Here is a 13,933-nt window from a genome sequence, read left to right on the forward strand (position 1 = left end):
CTTAAGACTTTCTTTTAAAGTCAGCAAGGCCACTTGCCACTCAACCAGATGTTGCTTTCTCTGAATAGTCATGCCCTCTCTAGAAATAGCACTTATATCAGTGCAAATCACCATGCCCTTAGGTAGCAGACAATGTACATTCAATCCCAGGCTGAGATTCATATCTTCTTTCCAATTCTAGCAGTAATTAAATACTTGCCTTTGGGTATCCTGGACCACTGACTGCAAATTTTCATTATGCTCATTTGATCATTTCCCACAAATACGTACACAGATATGTACCCATATGTATAATTATTACGTATCAATTAAAAAGAAAGAACATTGGAAAAACTAAGAAACCAAAGAAAGTAATTTAATTTTTCTGTGAAACAATTTCCAAAAGTTAGCATGCTATCAATGGGAAAGGAAAAAGGAATAATTACTTTGACCACCAAATCAGAAGCCAGAACTTCCTTCGCCCCTTGGATTTGGGCACCTGCTGCTCTGTAGTGATCATCTGAAAACTTGGAAGCCTCGCCAGCGCCTGATTCCACGACAACATTAAAACCCTGCTTGACCAAGGCCTGGACACCAGCAGGAGACAATGCCACTCGCTTCTCATTTTGGAAAACCTCCTTGGGGACTCCAACAGTCAGTTGCTTATATGGAATTCCTACAAACAAACAAAGGTAATAAGCAAAAAAAAAAAAAAAAATGTTTAACAAGAGACTTCAGGAAATGGAAATGGGCAGTCTGTTCTTCAAAATATACTGCATGGGGCTGGGGATGTGGCTCAAACGGTAACGCGCTCGCCTGGCGTGCGGGCGGCCTGGGTTCGATCCTCAGCACCACATACAAAGATGCTGTGTCCGCCGAAAACTAAAAAAAATAAATATTAAAAAAAATTCTCTCTCTCTCTCTCTCTCTCTCTCTCTCTCAAAAAATGTTTAAAAAAAAATAAAAATATATACTGCATGCACATGTTGCTATCCAAAATGATGTTTTTGATTCACAATCATAATTCTTTTACTTTTATTGAAAGATGATAGGAAATTTTTATGCCCACTCTCCTGAATGTTTTAAGTATTTTATTTAAACAAATTGATTTCTTTAAGGCATTCTTAGAGGGAAAAAATGGGTTGAGAGACTACATAGCATGCTAACTCTAAAACTTGGGGATTCTGGTCTCCCTGTCCTAACCTTTATCAAAGACAAAAGTAAATTGCCGTGTTTTTTTAGTTTGTTTGTTTTCATATTTTTGGCACTGGAGATTGAACCCAGGGGCATTTAACCACTGAACCACATCCCCAGCCCTTTTTATTTTTTGAGACAGAGTCTTGCTAAGCTGTTCAGGGTCTCGCTAAGTTGCGGAGAGTGGCCTCAAACTTAAAATGCTCCTCTCTCAGCCTCCTGAGTCACTAAGATTACAGGTATGGGCCACCATGCCCAGCATAAATCACTGTTTTGAAGAACAATCCTATGTTACATACTTTGGTGTCCTGCCGCTCTGAAAGTCCCCTTCCTGCCAATTTGGCCACAGGCAATTTCTCAGAGATTTTCAAATGTGGTATCTTGAGACCCTACAAGCTTAGCAACAACTGATAAGAGATCACCTACTGGGTCCTAGATAATAATCATCTTTAGGGCAGACATTCAGAAAACCAGCAGCTATGGTCCAGAAGATCACTTATACAGGAATTCTGCTCAAGGACACTCATGTTGGCCAGCATCTACCCAACCCAATAATGTTCTCCCAGGGAGTTTGAATGGGAGACTCATGAAAAAAGACAAGGAGAAAAGAACGGTGTAAAAGGTATATGTAAGCATAGTCATGGGCAATCAAAGGAAGGTCAACAGCAGGAGTGGCAAACACAGCAGTAGTGGATATTAAAAGAAGGAAGATAAGTCATGGCTATAAAATCCAGAATAACATTCCACTTCTCCAAAAGTAGATGAGGGGTCTCCTGAGCTCCCATTCTTCCCAAGAATCATACAATATACCCTCTTCGAAAAATATAACCCATTAAGATTCTGTTCTTTGCAAACCAAAAGAGACTGCATGATATATACTTATATTACTTACATATGGTTCAGGCTTAAGGTTAGCTTAAGGATATTACTTACTTCTGGTGTTTCATTCAATATGTAGATATAAACACAATTTTTAAAATAGAGTATCTATTTCTTTATAAGTTTTACTAAAGCTTAGGAAATCTACTCTTTAAAATCTAAACTCATAATTTTAAGAATGAATCAAATTTTTGATTCAGAATAAGTTGTTAAGTAAGATCTTGGAGAAGTTAAGTCAACCTAAAACTGTCTGAATTTGAACATTGTCTTAGATTTCCAAACTACTTGTGCATTAAAAATTTACAGTAAACCAAAGGCAAATAAATGCTTACTCGGAAGAGAGGGAGGAAAAGAGATAGCTCACAAACATTTGGATTGATGTGCAAAATTAAATCACATACTCTGACCTAAAGTTCAATCATCTGTCATCAAATCTAGGCCCTACATGTCAAAAATCAAGGAAGCTACCAAAGATAACTAAAGTCATGTCAAAGGTATTTAGAAGCTAGCTTAAAATGGCTTCTATGGGCCAACTATAATTTGAAGCATCAAAAATAATAATTAGTAGCAATGGAGTAAAATACATCCAAAGATGTTATAATCCATATGTTTGTGTTGATACTCAACAAATAAAATATTTTAAAAGCTTTATTGGTCAATATGAGAATAATAGCATGTGGAAGGCAGAATAATGTTCTCCCAAATATATTCAGTGTCCTAGTGCCCAACACTGTGAGTATATCACAACACATGACAAAGGGGAATTAAGGAAGCAGATGGGATTAAGGTTGCTAATCAACTGACTTTCAGATAAGAATATCCTGGATTATCTTAATTGCCCTACTGTAATCACAAGGTTCCTTAAATGTGGAAGAAAGCAGGTGGAACAAAGGACCACAAGTCAGCAAAGGCGGGGCTCTCCAGAAGCTGGAAAAGGCAGAGAAACATCCTCTCCCGGAGCTCCAGAGAGGGATGCAGACCGGCCAACACCTTAGGCCCAGTGAGATCTAGCTGATTTTGATTTCCTCAAGATAATAACTCTGTAATGTATGAAGCCACCAAGCTTGGAAAGGAAACGAATACATAAGGAAAACAACTCATTATTAGCAAAAATAATGGGAAAGAATTAAACATTTATTCCCCTCGTTCAAATGTTTTTTGATAGAAAAATTCTAGCTAATACATGAAGACAGAATAATACAATATTAGATACAATGATAGAATATAGAAAGAAAGATCATTCTTTGAACAAGCCAAAAGAAGGAAGAGGAGCACAAGAGGAGGAGAAGAGGAGAAGGAAAGAAGATGATGAAGAGAAAGAGGCAGAGGAGGAAAAAGAAAAGGAGGAAAGGAACAAAGGAAGAGAGAGGGAAAAAAAAAGAAACAATTGAGAAAACCTGAGTGGAATTGTTTTCTATGCTTCTCAATGTGGTAATGAAATTCTAGCTATATTAAGGAAAAAATAGAATCTTTATCTTTTAGGGATAAAAAAGAAGTATCCAGAAAATAATTGAGAACCAGAAATTAGCCAGGCAGGTGGCACACGCCTGTAATCCCAGCAGCTTGGGAGGCTGAGGCAGGAGGATCATGAGTTCAAAGCAAGCCACTAAACAACTCAGTGTGACCCTGTCTCTAAATAAAATACAAAATAGGTCTGGGGATGTGGCTCAGTGGTAGGGTGCCCCTGAGTTCAATCCACGGTACACACCACCCTCCAAAATAACCAGAAGCTAAACAAAAATCTTTCATGTAGTTAATATAGAGATGTTGAAATTTATTAGTCATAAGAACAAGTCTCATGTCCTCAGAACAGTCATTTACTTTTCTTTTTGCACAATTTTATCACAGTGGGCAATCTGGCTTTCCACAGCAATTTAAAAGAAAGCATCTGAAGGTAAATTTGGGAGCTCTTAGGGAGAGGTACCCTGGCAACAGTGACTTGTTATCTGAGAACAAGAAAAGAGGTTCTGAAGTCTATTTAAGGCAGACACAAAAATTCAAAATGCCCAGCAATGTAGGGTACCTTAATGAACAAACAGTCCTACAAACTTAAAAAGAAGTAAGGATTATCCTTTGTATCAAAAGTTGACTCCTAACATCCATCCTGTCCCTCCATCTTAGTACCAAAAGGCCATTTTTAGCTGGGTATGTTGCCATCTGGAAAAAAAAAAAAAAAAAGTTCAAGTCTCCTTTATAAATGGCCAGGTGCCTAAAGTGTGGCCAGTGAGGGGTAAACAGAGGCCCTGGGGGGGCTAGAGATGTGGCTCAAGCGGTAGCGCGCTCGCCTGGCATGCGTGCGGCCTGGGTTCGATCCTCAGCACCACATACGAACAAAGATGTTATGCCCGCCGAAAACTAAAAAATAAATATTAAAAATTCTCTCTCTCTCTCTCAAAAAAAAGAAAATACACATACTAGAAACATGGGATGCAGTGAAAGCAGTAGTCAGATAAAAATTTATAGTTAAAAAAACAGAGGCCCTGGGATAGTCTTTGAAAAGACTGCTAAGAGGAAGCTGACTCGACTTAGAACAGCCCCCTCTCAGTCTCTCCTCCTTCAGGCCCCTGGAAAACTTGCACTCCTACTCTGCATGCGCTGGAAAGTCTGGTAAATCTTGAGAGAAGAGACCTGATCTTATATCCTTTAAAGATTCTTCCACCAAGTGCAGAACAAACTGCAGGAGGGCCAAGGTACAAAGCTCAGAGACTATTTAGAAGACTGGTCCATTGAGAAGAGGTCAGTGTAGATGCAAGGTAGAACTGACCTTTACCGATTCAGAAGGTATAGAATGACCCCAAGGTTTCTGACCTGAGCAACTGAGATGAAGGTGCTCTTTATTAAATCGGAAAACACTAACATAGATCAATTAATACATTTAATTCTTAATTCCTGAGCATAGATGAGCTATTTTTTATACATGGTATAAACCCCCAATACTAGAAGGCAGCAACAGCCCCCTAGGTACAACTGATTTATCTTTTATCACTTTCTACTTTCCTTTCTTCTCTTAATAGTGACAATCAGGAATTTCTATACATGGAAAATATAAGACAGCACTCTTTTTTTATTTAAAATGATCACTTGTAAGCACCAAGTTATAAAACTGTATGGTTTTTCCTTTTATCTACCACCAGGAGAGCTATTAATATCTATGACTTAAAGCAAACACTGAAGTAAGATTTTACCTGGTTTCTCAGGGGCTTTACACCACAGTGCCTGATGAGTATGAAATGTTCGTAAAACATCCTTCTTCCCAGGTAGAACCTTATAGGACCCCAAATTGCTAAGTAAAGGACATGAACAGCCAGTCACCACTGTTTTTAGAAGGTTCGCCATGATGACAGGAGCTCCCAACTTTCTGAATCCTCAAGGCAAACACTAAGAGGAAAGAAAAGGATTATGTACCAAGGAAAACAATACTTTTTTTTAACATAAAGAAACATAAGTTACTAATCTAATGAGCTTGGAATATAATGGTTATATGAAGACATCTACAAAGAATTTATTTACCTAAATCGTTTACTGCAAGAAAATGTTTCAAAATGTGTTTCCAATTTGGGTATTTAAAATTTGAAATCCATTTTCCCACTAAACTGGAATTACAAACTCACTATTCAATCCCAAATCAATCACACAAGTGTATCTGATCTTTAATGTAGCCAGAGAATTTAAAGACACTGTATCAAGTCATATCTTCTGTGCAAGTTACCTTCTAAGTCAACAATGTGCAGCAAAAATTGCATATAATCAAAGTTACCTATGAATTTCCCTCAAATTACCTAAAATACTGTACAGTTGTGACTTACATTCAGCTACCAGGTTGTAAAAAAAAAAAAAAAAAAAAAAATACTGCCATCCAGTGTAGCTAGATGCACAGTCAATGAGATTCCCTGAACTAAGACTGACAGAGTCAACAAGAAACTCTTATTTGCTAAGCGCACTTCTCAGTAAAATTAAACATGCATGGGATATGGCTCCAGGAAAAAGAAAGAAAATTCCATGCCATCTTTACCACATAGACTTATGCTTGCAGATATGGGAATAAAGTATTTTTGTTAGTGGTTGTCACAAGTGGCCACTTTTTGCCAGTTCTAACCAGGCTGAGTAAAATGTCACTGGCCTTTGCTGTTACTTAAGCTCCTTTGGCTACCTCTGTTGCCCTCCTTGACATTCCCAGGGATGCATGGAGGACACTCATACCATCCTGACACTCCTAATGTTCCTCCACCTTTCTCTTCTTTCCTTTAAGAAAGGAAAGAAGCAAAGAACCTAGGACTCTATCAGTCAAACTTGCCTAAATCCATCCATTCTGTCTGTAGGTTCTGATCTATTTGATGGGCAGTCACAGGGCCAAGCACCAGATCTCAACAGACTCCATGAATACTCTTCCTGACCAGAGGAAAAGATATTTAATTCATTTTTTTTAATTACAAAACTGCTGCCGTAATTCCCTGGTACTTTTTAAAATACCAGAAAGAAACATTGATAGTGGAAATTCTCAGTGCATCCAGTGCTTATACATAAGATGCCCTTTAATTCAACAAACATGTGCCTCAGTCTGCTCATTAAAAAAAAAAAAAAACTTAGGAGAGCAGTTTGTAGGGCCCTTTTATGCTTTAAATATTTTATGATTAGATGAGATTTTGCAATGTTTTAAAGTTGAAGTCCTAGTTCCTCACCTGTTACTCCAGAGGTATTGCCCTTAGGAGTACTTATAGAATCAAAATGGAATGGGTCAGCCACTTGAGATAAGAAAAGTCAACAAGTAATAACACTACAAGGCAAAGTAGTAATACATGTTCAAAGTTCTTTGATGGATCAAAGAAGGTGACCATGTCCTCTTAGACGGCTCAGAAAAGAAAGGGAAAGAGCTAGAGAAAAAAAAATGAAAAAAGCAAATAAAGAGGGAGCATGAAGTATGTTTAGGCACATTATACACATATGTATAATCTTTTGCATGAGAACAGATAGTTTTACATTTACAGGGTTTTCCCACATAGGTCGTTTCATTTCAATCTCAAAGAATTCCCAACTCCCATAAATATTCTCCCCATTCATTCATGGGTCATACATTGGGTTATTTGTGGCTGAGAATGCAAGCAAATGAATTCAAAATTCAAAAAAGCTATGCCAAGAATTGATGGAGATACAAAGACATGAAAGATAATTCTTGTTTTGAGGTAGATTTTTTTTCCTATCCTTACTGCATGACCGACCTCAACCTATCCCAATCTCCCCACTTAGAGTTTCTCCTCTTGGATCAGTCCAGTTCCCCAACAACCACCATTCTCACAAATTGACAAAGTTCACCCAGACTTCATCAGCAAATGAATGAAGCTTCCTCTAACAGAGCCCCACAAGGTCCAAGTTTGCCACTCCCTGGTTATTTGATCTAAACTTCTCTTAGCCTCCCTCTGCTTACCTAGTTACAAAGAAAAGAAAAGGAAAAAAAAAAAGCATAAAAGGCTCAAGTTTTTAGGGCCTTTTTAGGTTCCAGAAGTCTTATGATTAGATAAGATTTCTTAGTATTTTAAAATGGAAATCCTACTTCATGGCCTGGAGTCTGGAAATTTTGTCCTGCTTATTTGAAAAATAACAATGTGATGTTGAGCAGTTCTTTGGCAGCGGCATGAGACATCAGTAAAATCAAGACCTTGGAAGGCCAACTTCTCAAAAAAAAAAAAAAAAAGTTCACATAATTCAAGTTAAAACTATACAGAGCAGAGATCAGGAAGTACTTTATTATTGAGAGCAGTCCATATCAGTAAATTTAAATTAAATACAGATAAATCTTAAAGATATTCAGAGAATATCTGAACCACCTCAACACTGGCTGGGACCTGTTTATTCTAAACATTGCACTCCATTTTAATGATCACATTTCCCCCATCTGCACTCTAAAGTTCTCTGTTTTTCTGGCTTTGAGGCAATAAAAAGACAATTTTACACTTTCACAAATCAAAACTGAAAAGAAAAAAAAAACAGAACTTTTTTTTCTGTATGGCATTCATGTGGTCATTTCATGTAAATTATTTGGGTAACTATCTCCCCTGAAAGATTTTAATCATTGAGGGTAAAAGCCAACCCAGCAGAGGTAACATAGTTAAGGGTGAACTGTATGAGATTGGCAAGTCACTTTACTGTCTGTACCTGAGTTCCTCATCTTTAAAATGGGAAGAATCATAACACCTACCTCACAGGATTGTGGAGAGGATTAAAGGAACACAATATCCTGATTAGCTCTTATATTCACTTTGCTATTACCTGTGGCCCAGTGAAAGTCAATAAGTTTTTGTTGTTTTGTTTTTTGCAGTATTGGGAATGGAACCCAGGGCCTCCTGAACATGCTAGGAAAGTGCTGTACCACTGAGCTACATTCCTAATCTTTTGATAGCCATTTTTTGATGGAATAACTAGGGCTAGGTATACTGAAGCATGGTACCTATAAACACATTCTCCAAGCAGTTTCAGTAAATTTCCTTTGAAAACTAAATGTCTGTGTAGCTTTGTGGAAAATAGATATTATCACCAAAGTTTAAGCCACCCTCAGCCTTCCAATAACTTTTTATCTCAAACTGTCCTTTCAATTTTTTTTTTTTTAAACAAGCTTTACAAAGAGAAAGTAGGCACATGAGCCCCATCCCCCCCCCCCTTCATAGTCTAGGCTACAACACTCCAGTCCTCTTAAGGACTGCAGGCACCACAGGGCGAATAAAGGACACCTGCAACTGTAAACAAGTCATGCTTTTAAAAGTGAGACATACCAGCAAGGGCACAATACCCAGGCAAGCTTAGCCTGACGGGCAGCGTGACCTCGCCCAAAGCCACCAGTGCCTCAGCCACTGACATCAGTGCACCCCTCCCTCCGCAATAAACTGCCACCCTCCAGCAACTGCACTGGACCGTTATTTATAACCTCCCCCATAGCCCACTGGCCCAAGCTGCAGAACAATTATTCTGCTCTCAAGTTTGAATCAGCTTTATCCAAGTTGCCCCCTCAGCCATCTCTACCCCCTCGCCACTCCAAATCCCCCTTGGCCTCACCGAAGCTTGCACCCACCACCACCACTCCGCCCTGACAGAGTCACAACTTCTGCTGGTAACTCCTATGTCCCCAGTCGGGTACCCTCCCAGAACTCCCTCAAGATTCAAGCACAATTATGGGGCTCCCAACCGCCTGGGTGCACCCCCATCAAAAGTCCTCGGTGACCTCTCTTCACCTCCCCCCCAACCCCCAACCCATCCCCCTTGCCGCTTGGGACCGAAATGACCCTCTCAGACTATCTCAGTTCTCCAAAGCTCCAAGATCTGCACCTGCACAGCTGCCAAGGCTCCCTGCCCTTCCAGGACCCGAACCCGAATCCGACCGCCACTCCTTTCCAGCTGCTCCAGGAAGACTCGAGAAAGGAGGCCCTCAAGGCACGGTTCTCCTTCACCACCAAGTACCAGGCCTGCGGGCGCACCCTGTTTCTGGGGCACTGCCGACCCCGCCCCCTTCTGCTCCTTGACAGGTCTCCTTCCTCGCCCGGGCCTGGGTGGTCTGGGCAGCCGCGCCCCTGCCCCAGCTGCGCCTTGAGCGCGTGCCCAGGCAGCTCTCTTTTGCCAGCGCTGCCACGCTCACCTGGGCCCGGAGCCTGGGCGGCCGCCGGCTGCACGCCACCGGGTGTGAGGGAACGCCGCGCTGGCAGACCCGGGCTTCGGCCCCGGAGCTGTGCCTCCAACCCGGAAGAACAGCCCCAACCCTGCCGCCGCGGCGACCGCCACGTGACTGCAGCGCTACCCACTCTCGGGCCCCGCGCCCCCTCCCCACTCCCTTTCTTGGCGCTGGTCTTCTTCCTGCCAGGTCCCCTCTTTCGGAATGCGAAAGAAACCTCAAGAAAATGCCCCCTTTGAGCGCAAAAGCCGGTTACCCCCAAAGGGTCTTTCCACTCCAACAGGCAGCCCAAACCCCTTTGTCTCGGCTGGACCCAGGAGACCCCAGCCCCGCCTCCGCGCCTTCCCTAGGCCCGTTCTTGTCAATCAAACCTGGTGCCAAACACTGCCACCGAAGTTTTCAGGAATTCATTTGTCCTCTTCCCCTAGAGAATCAGTTACAAAGTCTAATTTCCTCTCTGGTGTCCCACCAGAACAAGTAAGTGAATTTTATAACTCCACTCTTGGTGCTTGTCTTTCTTTTAGCTCTCTAGGAAAAAAAAAAATCAGAACTTCAGTAACAGGAGAAGACCTTAGGGAAAAGGCGGGGGGAGGTGGAAGGCGGGAATAGGGGCGTTGTTTTTCCATTCTGGCGGGGGAGGTGGAGTTAAATTCTTAAGAAACGATGTCAAGGCCCGAAAATCAACACACTTCTGCGTGTTTGTCTTCCAACATCAGAGCCAGCCTAGAAGTCGTCTTGCAATACTGTTAGATATCCAACGTCTGGAACGGAACGCAACCTCAGTGGACTTTTATTAACTTTACTAAACAGGCCTAAGCTGCTTTCTGCAACATTATAAAAGAACTTCAAAACTAATGACTTGATCATTCTTTTCGAGTAGTTCTGTTACTTATTCTGCAGATGTATTCAGGCTAAAGGTGGGAGAACAAAACATGGAGTGTAAAATGATCACTTACACAAAGTTGAATCATAAAGTCTCACCGTAAAGGTCACTTCTTTTTGTTTTTATTGTTTTGTTTAGTTTAAGTGTTTAAAAGTCATAAGGCAAAACAGGTATTCCATATCTTCAAAAAGAAATGAACCACAGAGAATCGCTTACTTTTGAGAAAGTGCCTTGTGTTTAACCGGCACAAAAGGTCAATTAGCTAATGGACTCCCGCTGAGATCCAAAGTAAAACACTGTCCGGGTCCTGGAAGATTTCAAAGCCAGGAAAGAACACAGCCCTATGCTTTAAAATAATAATAAGCCATGAGAAGTGCAGCCACAGAACAGGTTCAAGATATTGCAGCTACAATGAGACAGGTGCAGTGGATAAGGATTTAAAACAGCTCTTGCCGTGGGGATGTTGCTCAAAATAAGAGTGTGTGAACAAGGTCTGGAATTGATCCAGCACAATCAATCAATCAATCCTCTTAATACAAAACACAGTTTGTAGCAGTTAACGGTTCTTGATTGCCATCTACGGACAATTTTGTTCAAAGGAAAAATTGGCAACTTTTTTTTTTAAAGAGAGAGGGAGAGAGAGAGAGAGAATTTTAATATTTATTTTTTAGTTATCGGCGGACACAACATCTTTGTTTGTATGTGGTGCTGAGGATCGAACCCAGGCCGCATGCATGCCAGGCAAGCGCGCCTACAGCTTGAGCCACATCCTAGCCCAAAATTGGCAACTTTTGGAGACAATTTGGTTGCTACAGATACAGAGGGGAGGCTTCTAATGGTTAGAAGCCAAGGATGCTGCTAACCATTTCATATTTCACAGGGCAGGCCCTCACAACAAAGAATTATCAGCCCCTAATGTTCAATATCTTATTTAATTTATGATTATATTACATAAGAACAAATCCAAAGATAATACACTGCTTATCAGTTTTGAAAATAGTGAAGAGTATGCATCTAACTTTAATAGTAAGCATGATTATTTGATTCTGTTCATTTGTATAACATAATTTGGACTCCATTGCTTCAGGTGAAAATATTGTCATTTGGAAAGCTGTGTTTTAGGTCATAAGCTCTTACATATAATTATGCAAATTAATCCATAAAGGGAGGACCCCCAAAATTGGTTTAAGTTCCAGAAGTTTGCTTGGAAGTTGCTTCTGAATCTTATACGCTAATTTAAAAAATTTATAAAGATTTCATATTCCCCATGAAGTAGTAATGACCCTACCTGTTTTGCTATCTGCTCTTTCCTCTTTGGCTATTTGGACCTCTGAATGTTCATCTTAGAATAGAACCAGTCACATATATGCAAGTTTTTATTACAGATTTTTGTTATTTGATATTTCAATTTTAACTATATTTTGAAATTCAGATATTTCTCAAAATTTAAACCTTGAAAATTTAGGAGACTTTGTAGCCATACCAGCTTAAAAAGAATATTCAATAGAGTTCTAATATATCAGAAGTAAAATGGATGAAATCTTTAGACAAGTGTAATTTTCCATTAGGATCTACTTTGAAGCCTGAAAATCAGAAGTAAGCTCAATAGACAAAAATAAAAATGTAGACTGTGCCTAAGAAGATACGCTAGCAAACACTGAACTCAAAGATGACTTGCTACAAAAACCCAGCATCTAGTTAAAACCAGGTCAGAGAATTGGTAGACTTTCATTATGTTTATTATGTTAAACAGTTGTCAGCAGTTTATTATTTCAAGCTTCACTTTTAACAGGACAGCAATTATTAGCTTCAATAAGATAGGATTCTTATAATACAGTAATGTCTACCACAGCATACACTTGACAGGTATTAAAGGAACCATTATCAGGGGTGAGGGATAGGTCAGTGACATAGCCCTCATCTAGTATGTGCTAGGTTCTGGGTTTATCTCCCTCACTACAAAAAGGGAGAGAGAGACAGAGAGAGGGTGGGGAAATAGAGAGGGAGATAAACATCTTTAATTCAATCTTAGCCCTTAGCTGTTTCTTAGGCAGGCCAACCAAGTATTTTATCTTAGGAAATAAATATTAACTGACTAAATGAACTAATGCTAATCAACATTAATTGAAAGAGGGTGAAGGAGAACTGACATTACACAGAGAGAACAAGGTTAAATAATTGGCAATTTGTTTAAGCTATTTAAGTGAAACTAGAGTGTATTTGAATTTATCATGATCATCTGAAAAACTAACTCTTGCCAGTTGTGATGGTATGGGTTTGTAGTCCCCTTTGGGGACCTGGGAAAATGGTAAGGGATAAGAACTATGTTAGTATCCTAGGGCTGCTGTAATTACTATGAGGGAGATCAAAAGAGACCCCTTCCTAAAATATACTTCGTTAGCATATTTCAAGATGGTTAATTAGAGGGGCTGCAGGCAGAGGAATTTACGGGACTTAAAATAACAGAAATGTTGCTCTCACAGTTATAGAAACCAGAATTCAAAATCAAGGTTTCAGTACAGTGTATTCCTTCTGAAAGTGCTCAGGGAGAAACCTTCCTATGCCTCTCTCCTGGCTTCCAGCAGTTTTCAGCAATCTTTTGAATTCTTTTACTTAAAGACACCTCTATTATCTGGTTGCATTTTCACATTACCGCCTTCTGTGTACCTTCTCCAAATTTCGCTCTCCTTTCTCTAAAACAGATACCAGTCAGTGGACTTAAAGACCATCCCAATGCCAGGATGGTTTAATATCATGATCCTTAACTAATTACAACTGCAAAGATTATATTTCCAAACAGGAGTGGATATGAATTTGAGTTGGGAAACAGTATTCAAACTACTACAGGGGCAATATGCGTTTAAAGGTATCACAATGTGCATTGTTGTTTGTTTGTTTTTGAAGATGGATGGACTTACCAATTCTTGAGTTTAAACAAAAAATTCAAATTATTTTGGGAAAATAAAAGGGAAAGTTATTGTGTATTAATAATTGAAAATATGTTCCTTAGATACATACTATTTGCATTTTTTGTGGAGGGGTACCGGTATTGAATTTAGGGGCACTCAACCACTGAGCAACATCCCAGACCTATTATGTATTTTTTTTATTTAGTGACAGGGTTGCTTAGTGCCTCGCTATTTGCTGAGGCTGAGTTTGAACTCGTGATCCTCCTGTCTCAGCCTCCCTAGCTGCTGGAATTACAGGCGTGTGCCACCATACCCAGCTCTATTTGCAATCTTTAAAAACAATCTAATTGAAAATTTCCTTCAATTTTTATATATTTTATTCTTTTTGGGGGGAGGAAGGTACTGGGGATTGAACTCAGGGACATTTAACCACTG

General features: G+C 39.8%; 1 protein-coding gene and 1 long non-coding RNA gene across 4 annotated transcripts in view; one reads left to right on the plus strand and one right to left on the minus strand.

Moving 5' to 3' along the window:
* Positions 1-10,166, minus strand: part of Nnt (nicotinamide nucleotide transhydrogenase) — a 91,949-nt gene extending 81,783 nt beyond the window's left edge. The window contains exons 1-3 of one of the 3 annotated variants that reach the window (XM_071612611.1): positions 10,078-10,166; positions 5,238-5,430; positions 426-655 (exon numbers count right to left, since the gene is read on the minus strand). In XM_071612611.1, the coding sequence (XP_071468712.1) occupies positions 426-655; positions 5,238-5,388 (381 nt within the window). In that variant the 5' untranslated portion in view covers positions 5,389-5,430; positions 10,078-10,166. Of the gene's footprint in view, positions 1-425; positions 656-5,237; positions 5,431-9,366; positions 9,595-9,673; positions 9,764-10,077 lie in introns of those variants that run through there. The other 2 variants (XM_027954389.2, XM_027954390.2) reach the window with 2 other exon arrangements.
* Positions 10,095-10,698, plus strand: LOC139705796 (uncharacterized). Its single transcript, XR_011707631.1, has 2 exons — positions 10,095-10,183; positions 10,423-10,698. It is a non-coding gene; the product is annotated as an uncharacterized lncRNA (long non-coding RNA).
* The last annotated feature ends 3,235 nt before the right edge of the window (positions 10,699-13,933 follow it).

The sequence above is a fragment of the Marmota flaviventris genome, chromosome 5, assembly GCF_047511675.1.
Source record: "Marmota flaviventris isolate mMarFla1 chromosome 5, mMarFla1.hap1, whole genome shotgun sequence".
NCBI classification, from domain to species: Eukaryota; Metazoa; Chordata; class Mammalia; order Rodentia; family Sciuridae; genus Marmota; species Marmota flaviventris.